This window comes from Euphorbia lathyris, chromosome 10, assembly GCF_963576675.1.
Source record: "Euphorbia lathyris chromosome 10, ddEupLath1.1, whole genome shotgun sequence".
In the NCBI taxonomy this organism is placed as follows: Eukaryota; Viridiplantae; Streptophyta; class Magnoliopsida; order Malpighiales; family Euphorbiaceae; genus Euphorbia; species Euphorbia lathyris.
In genome coordinates this window covers 58,634,122-58,642,587 of record NC_088919.1, presented here as the reverse complement: position 1 = coordinate 58,642,587, position 8,466 = coordinate 58,634,122, and the positions used below count along the sequence as shown (strand labels likewise).

General features: G+C 35.5%; 1 protein-coding gene across 1 annotated transcript; it reads left to right on the top strand.

The window, feature by feature from the left end:
- The first annotated feature begins 4,167 nt into the window (after nucleotides 1–4,167).
- LOC136208182 (uncharacterized FCP1 homology domain-containing protein C1271.03c-like) lies at nucleotides 4,168–7,092 on the top strand. The gene is made up of 7 exons (XM_065998990.1): nucleotides 4,168–4,351; nucleotides 4,439–4,520; nucleotides 4,931–4,997; nucleotides 5,157–5,318; nucleotides 5,398–5,458; nucleotides 5,547–5,725; nucleotides 6,570–7,092. The coding sequence occupies exons 1-7, from the start codon at nucleotides 4,168–4,170 to the stop codon at nucleotides 6,888–6,890; spliced, it is 1,056 nt and encodes a 351-aa protein (XP_065855062.1). The 3' UTR covers nucleotides 6,891–7,092.
- Nucleotides 7,093–8,466: the final 1,374 nt, after the last annotated feature.

Genomic DNA, 8,466 nt, shown 5'->3' with positions numbered 1-8,466 from the left:
TTCCTGGAAAAGAAAACAACGTTAGTCGTTAAGTTTAATAATTTGAAGCCTTTGGTGCCATTTCTGTAGCCTAGGAAGATGCATTTGATTGCCCTGTCTGTGAATTTGGTCTTGTGCCGGTCAAGTGACGAGGCGTAAGCCAAACAACCAAAAACTTTGAGATCTTCTAGGCTGCTCTTTTCACCGTATATGCGTTCATAAGGTGTTTTTCCCTGAATTGGTGTCGAGGGTAATCTGTTAATAAGGTAAACAGCATGACTGACTACGTCTGACCAGTATTCTTTGGGTAAACGACTTTGAAACATGAGTGCTCTAGTAGTGTTCATGATGTCTAGATGCTTTCTTTCTACCCTGCCGTTTTGTTGTGGTGTTTCTGGACAGGATGTTTGATTGATGATGTCGTTTGTGGCATAGAATTCCTTCATGATGAACTCAGGCCCATTATCTGTTCTGATTGCTTTTACATTCTTGCCAAACTGATTGCTGATATACTTACAAAAGCACTGTAGTGCATTGCTTGCTTCACCCTTGTTTTGCATTAATGTGATCCATGTATACCTGCTATGATCGTCAAGTATGGTTAAGAAGTAATGCTTGTTAGAATGTGATTCTCTTACGGGACCCCAAATGTCGGCATGAATTAAATCAAAACATTTCTTTGCCATGCTGTGACTCAATGAAAATGGTTGCTTTTTCTGTTTGGATCTTTGACAAATATCACATGGTATTGCCTTTAGGGAATCAAAGTCATTACAGGGTAAGTTTAGGCCTTTTAATCGCTCGTAAGAGGGATGGCCAAAACGTAAGTGCCATACATCAGTTTTGATTGAAAAAACAGAATGAAAACTAGGGAGTGGGTACTCCAAGTAATATAGGCCTTCATGCTCTCTAGCCAAGCCAATCCTCTTCCAGTTGGTTGTGTCCTGTATTGCACATACTGAACCCGTTATTACTATGCACAGTTTCCCTGTATTCAATAGTTTGCTGGTTGAGATTAAGTTATAATCAAAAGCAGGTATGCATAACACATTATGCAAGATGAGTTGTGGGCTAAGAATCATTGTGCCTATATACTGAGCCTTGACCCTGTCCCCATTTGGCAAGTTCACCCAACATTTATCTATCTCTATATATGAACTGTATGATTTGGTGTCACAAATGATGTGATCTGTAGTCCCGGTGTCTATTATCCAACATGATGAAACAGAGTTAGGATTTAAGGCTTTACCAGAACTTTCTCCTTTAACAAAGGTGTTAACGCTGCTACCCGAGGCCGGAGCTTTCCCTGAGGGCTTCTGTGGCAATAGGGCAACCAGCGTGTTGTACTGCTCTTTGGTGAGGGAAAAAGATTTTGTGTTAGGTTGCCTGTTATCCTCCTCTCCTGAGTCTCCGCAATCCCTGTTCTGGTTCATCGTTGCATTGGCTTTTGGCTGATTTGTTCTGAAAGGAGCTCCTTTATTTCTATTGCCATAGTTTGGTGGGTATCCATGCTTTTTGAAACATATTTCTTCCGTGTGACCTGTATTGCCACAATATGTACACAATGGTGAATTTTGGCCATTTGTTTTTCGATTGTTATACCTTGAGTTGCTTTGCCTGTTGTTCTGCCTATTCTGAGTGTTGGTGAAGCCTGCGAATACATTGCTTTCATCTCCTTCGTTGTTTTTGGCAGGTGCAAGGCCTATTTGCCATTCATGCTGAGTGGCCAATGCGAAAGCTTTGTTAAGAGAAGGCAATGGTTCGATCAACAGGATCTGTGAACATATCGTAGAATAAGAGTCGTTTAGCCCTTGGAGAAAGGTGATGACTTGGTCCGCGTCTTGCTGGTCACAGAGAGTTTTGAAAGCGTCACAACTGCACGTCTGCCTACAGGTGCATTTGGGCATTGGTCTTAGATTCATGAGCTCGTCATAAAGAATCTTCAAGCAGGTATAATAATCTGAGACGTTGTCGTTTCCTTGTTTCAAATTATGTATTTCTCTACGTAACTCTAGTATTCTGATCGAATCTGTTTGTGCAAATCGTTCCTTCAGGTCTGCCCAGACTTGATCTGCCTTATCGAGCCACATGATGCTCCGAGCAATAGATGGTGATAGTGCGTGATGGATCCACGACATAACCATATTATTGCACCTTTCCCATTGGTTGTACATTGCATCGTCTAGAGCCGGAGCTTTGATGGTGCCGTCAACGAAAGAGAACTTATTCTTCGACATAAGGGCTACCTTAACTGCTCGTGACCATTGATGGTAATTTGGTCCGGTGAGGACTTGTGACACCTACGCCAGGGCAGGGGTTTCATTTTGGGGTAGATGATAGGGGCTGCTGGATGTTATCAAAGGAGCAGCCATGTTGTTTCAATGATGAAACTTTTAAAGAGAGATTTTCTCTGATACCATATTAAGTTGAATGAGGTAAGAAATTCCCAACTCTTGTAATTCTCATTAAAAGATAATCTTAGCTAACTATTACATTTTATATTGTAACTAGGTGTATTGAGCAAGCAATCTTGGGGACTAAGCAAAAAGGATATAACAAGTGGGTGAATCACCACCATTGATCAAATCTGGAGATGATGAATGGTGGTGATCACTCTAGGGGATAATTAGGTAAGGTGGTGCTCATCACAAGGAGATGGGGTTCTTCTAGAATGCCATAATGTGGGTAAATGTCTGAAATAGCCTCCAAGCCTGCGGAATGACCAAATTATCCTTGGTTAAGTGAAAAGTCACCAACCCTTTGATTTATTATGTTCACTTCCAATACGTAAACTTGAGACTTGTGACTTCAAAAGCCTCTTCTCCTTCCTCTCCTTCCATTGAACTTCGAACTCCATCTTCAACCCTTGTTCTTTTGTTTTCTTTACTGTAATATGTGGCCTGGCTGAGACGCGGTCGTATTTGCTCAATATCAGTTGGATGGTAGCACCGTTATAACTCACATTATGTGTGGTCTGAGAGACACACTATGTGGTATGTTTTACAAAACAAAAGAATTTCAAATTACACTATGAAGTTTGGATTATAACCAATGATATTCTTATGTTAAAAAAATTTATTCTTACATATTGACAAAACACTGTCCTTCACAAAACACATCTCCCTAAATCGAAACCATTATAATAGACATTTTATGTTTTTTATTAATTTGGCCGTTTATGAACTAAATTCATAGTAATTTGATTTCGTTTTACGAGTTTTTATTTTATTAATATGTAATATGTAATTGAAAAAAATGCTATATTTTAGTGAAAGTGGGAGGCTAGCAAAGAAGATGAGGACGAACATTTCAACTAGGTTGGCACTTCGACACACCACAACAAGCTAGATCCAATTTATTAGAAAGAGAAAAACAAAACAAAATAAAAGTATAAGAAACAAATTACACAAAGTTGATACCTTCTTCTATAACCCGAGCTCTGGGAAAGAAGAGATAACAGGGCCTCATGGAAAATGTGGTCAGAAATTCATAATAGAGTCCGACCATAACGAACCGAAATGAGTATCTTTATGCATAAGGATACTAGATTACCTATTATATGATGATTTTTAAACTTTCCATATATATAGAAATAGAAAGAGATAGACTAGAAATGACATCTCTTATCTTATGTCAATGACACCAAAGGGAATATTAAATGAATGGAATTGGGATATCGATGGAATATAATGAAATAGAGCCACTTTGAGGTTCTCTATGAAATGAAGCATGGAACGAAGACACTACTAATAAGTTTCGGGAGTTACGAAGGAAACTTCGAGCTCATATTGGTCATGGGTTGAGCACGGGAATTGAACTCTATAAGATCTAATCTCCCGTTGTTCCTCAGTAGTTCAGTGGTAGAACGCTTTCAAATTCGATAAAACCCCAAAAAGAGCTACTCCTTACTCAAGTTCCCAATAAGTACCAAGCAAGCCACTAAACTAGTATATATCTCTATTTACAAACTCTTTTAATCATATATCTTTATTTATATATTAATACAAACATTTTTTTTTTATTTTACCCTATATTTTATTTTAATAATAGCATAGCAACACCTTGACAAAATAACAATTATTAAAGGAATCCAATTTAAAGAACCTACAGAAGAAGCTGTACAGTCTAAAATTTTTCAACTATATATATTTAGTGAACCAAGTTTTATTCCCACCTACAACTTCAAAGATGGGAAGCAAAGAATATAATAACGAAACAAAGTTGAGTGAAGTTTCAGCAAAGAAGCCATTAAAGAAGAAGAAGCTTATTGTTCTTGATCTTAATGGTCTGCTTTGCTTCAGGGCCTGTAAACATAGACCTTCTTCTTTCCCTAAAAATCGAATTGCTGATGTTGTTTATGGAAACTTTCTTGGTGATAATTATTCATCGAATCTCCTTATTAATTAAATTTATCTCTTAATTTTTTTTTAATTATATTTTTCTGTTTTGATATGTTTAGTTTACAAGAGGCCACATTGTGAAGATTTCCTCAAATTTTGCTTTCAGAAATTTGAAGTGGCGATTTGGTCTTCTGCGAGACAGTAAGTGTTTGTTTAAAAATATTTGGGTAAATAATTTATTATTCCCCATAATTTTACCTAACAAACTGTTTAGTCCTTCTATTTTGAAAAACAAATTATAAGGTTCCTATCTTTTGTCAATATTAACCCTTCAGTCCTTATGTCTATTTATTTTTAGATTTTTAACCATTATATTTCGTATAGTACTATGACTATCCTAAAAACTAAGATATGTTCGGTTAAAAATCTAAAAAACATATACAAAAGAACCAAATGGTTAATATTGATAAAAGATAGGGACCTTATAATGTGTTTTTGAAAATTAAGAGACTAAACAGTATATTATGTAAAAAGGTAGGGACTAATAAATTATTTACTCCTTATATTTTATATTAATTTAATTTACATTTCAAAATTTGGTTTTGCAACAGATACAATGTGAATGATGCCCTGGAGTGTGTGATGGGAACATTCAGAAGCAAACTCCTTTTTATTTGGGTCAGATTTTCTATCCATTTACGAGTTCATAGGGATAAGTAAAATAAACATTTTAGGTACAAATTAAGGGACTAAATTGCTAAAAAAAATACTATATTTCCCTTCTTTATATGTATGAAACTGCAAACTAAAAGATTTCATAAATTTGATCTTTTTCAGGACCAAAGTCACTGCAGAACATCTGAATTCAGTACATTGGAGAACAAGAATAAGCCAATGTTTTTGAAGGAATTAGCAAAAATATGGCTGAATTACTCGGATTACTCATCATCCAACACCTTATTGATCGATAATGATCCTTACAAAGCAATCCTTAATCCTGTAATTTCTCTAAATTAATACTTAATTATAATTTATAGTTTCTATTTATGCTGATTTTAGTTTTGTTTTGCATAATCAGCCTTACACTGCAGTTTTTCACCCTGAATACGAGGCAAATAATTATAATGATGATGCTTTAGGTAATTAAGTCCATACATTTAAGCAGATAATCAATTTAATTAGTGTATAATAATCTTTATAATTAATTTTGTTTTATTAACTACACAGGACCTGAGGGGGAGTTGAGAGAGTACTTGGAAGGGCTTGCAGAAGCAGAAAATGTAGTTGAATATGTGAAGGAAAATCCTTTTGGAAATTCAGCTATAACACCTAAACATTCTGACTGGGATTATTATTCCATGGTTATAAATTCCCTCTCCACAAGATTATCTCTTAACAGTAATCAAGTAAGATAATTATAATTTCTTTTATTCAGCATTCCACAACCCTTTTATTCATATTTCATGTTTTAATTTATTCAATTTAATTTAAGGATAAGGTCAAAAAAAGCTAACGTCTAAAATGATGCAATTTTACTCCTAACGTTGTGAAGTTGGGTCAATTTATAAAACACAGATATTTTGTTATTTATTCTGCACCAATTGCATATCAGTTCGCTTAAAACATATTTTATGTGATTTAATAATGGAATTGGAGGTTAATATTTATTAATTCGATGGAATATTTTGAATTTTTTTTGTCCAACTCGTAAAATAGATAATATATATATATATTTTTTTTCAATTCTAATCATATGTTTATGATCTGTTACTAATGAGTTATAAAATGACTGACATGTGAAGTGTAGTTGACAACAACCAGTTTGATGAATTATTTCAAAAATTGACCAACTTACATTAGGGGAAAATGGCTGCTGCCAACATTAGGAGTAAAATTGTACTATTTTAGACGTTAGATGTAAGGTATTTGATTGACATAAATAAAAAGGTTGGCAGGAAAAACATGCCAATGCAAGAAGTTGAACTAATAACCCTTGTTAATATTATTCAAGTATTTAGGTAAGATGTTGAACTAATTAATCCTTGTTATAATATTATTCTTTCATGTTTCCTCTATAAAAAAGCCCATTCGAACATCAAAATTAACTTAATCAAGAAGGGTAAAAGGTGTTCTTATATTGGAAAGTTGTCATTTTGGTTTATAATTATGGCTAATCTTGGTATCTCATCCTTCGTTAGTCTTCCAATATTGTTGGTGATCTGTTTGTCATTGATGAGCTGCAAAATCCAGGTTGAAGCAAGGCATCTTTTGGAGTTACCTCAGCTTCCCACGCTTCCTGAATTGCCCAAAATTCCAGAATTACCAAAGCCTGAACTGCCGAAGCTGCCTGAACTGCAGAAAATGCCTGAGCTCCCAAAGCCTGAACTGCCGAAATTGCCGGAGTTGTCAAAGCCTGAACTCCCCAAAATTCCAGAGCTGCCAAAGCCTGAATTGCCCAAAATTCCTGAACTCCCTAAGCACGAATTGCCCAAAATTCCAGAGCTGCCAAAGCCTGAATTGCCTCTGCCTAAGGATGTAACACCAGCTCACTCAGCCACTGCTGCTCCTTAAATTATGAACTGCTATACTATCTATGTTTGATTCTTGTTGAGCTTCAGCTGCTACTTCTATAGGATTTCTGCTGTTATTTTGTACTTTTGTTTGATTTTGTACTTTCTAGCTAACAATATTTTCCAACCCAGTTATTCTCTCATGTACTGTTGGATGTATTCTGTGAGTGTGTTTGTGTTTCTATAATTGCTTCAATCATTGCTTAGCCTTAAACTTTCACTCAAGTGTTTGATTTCTAAATTACATAGTATCCAATTTCATGTTTTGCACACAGTTTCTGAGTTTTGTTTCTGTAGCTAACACTATTTTCCAGGTGGGGCATGTGGCTGTCACGGCCGACCACGCGGTGAGGCGTGGGGCTATCACGTCTGTCCGCGAGGTGAGGCGTGATGGCCACACGCCCGCGTGTCGAATCCGCAAAAAAAAATAGCTTTTCCCCTCCCAAAACCCATGAAAGGGCATTTTCGTCCTTTCACGGGGCTAGGGGTGGGAAAATGGGGCTGGGTTTAACAACACCCTTAATAAATCATCCATTTAAGAATTGAACAAATTGAACCTTAATAAATAAGAAGATAGTAGCTTAGTGGTATCACTCAATGGTTGAAGAAGAAAAGGTTGAGGTTTAAAATCTCACATCTTACGTTTAAAAAGCAATAATTTTTTTAATATATAAAAGAGTTATGACAGGTAACTGGTACTGGATACCCAGGAGGGTATTCTCATACCCGTCTCATTATCCTAATGGGTAATGGTTTTGATCTCATACTCGTCTTATACCTTTTTATACAAGGTACGTGTAGTCCAATTAGGATCGGGTAGTGTCGGGTACACGCATGTAGACTACCCGTTGTCATCCCTAATTAGAGGGTGTTTGTTTACTCCATTTTCTTTTAATGTTGCCAATAAAGTTTTAGCAAGGGAAAAAATCCTTACAAAAAAAACATGTTTTGGTTATAAAAAGTTCGTTACTGATGGATTTGCAACAACTTACCGTTGTTGCTAAAATATATATTTGGCCACAACACAATTGTTGCCAAAGGTTAATCAATAATGGGAGTTATTTTTTGCAACATATGGTAACTAGTAATTTGCAAATGGTTAACATCAACAAACATTGCAAATGGTTTCCTTCTTTGTTTTTCTTGTAAATTGTATCAAAACATACTACATCATCAAAGTAATCATAATCTACATTCATCTTTGCATCAGCCCAGAAAATATTAGTTATCAAATCATCTGGATCAACATGTATAACAAAGGTAAAACTAGGATCATTTGATTGAATTTTTCTTTTTTTGTAGATATTGTAATACACCACCTATATCCTCTGGTTTCATCTTTCTTATTCTTTTTGAACGTAAATAATTCCTATAATCTTTTGCAATAAATCCAAAATGCTCACGCTCACTAGCTTGTCTACTTAATAACTAAAGAGCCTCTTTTGGATCTAGTCTAGAATCATCAGCCATATCAGACATAATATTTTCTGCTAAAGATATTTTTCTATGATATCAAAACCAATGTTCCTTACTAGGAGTTGAAGTCAAATGAGTATGATTAGCAACAAAGTCTGAAA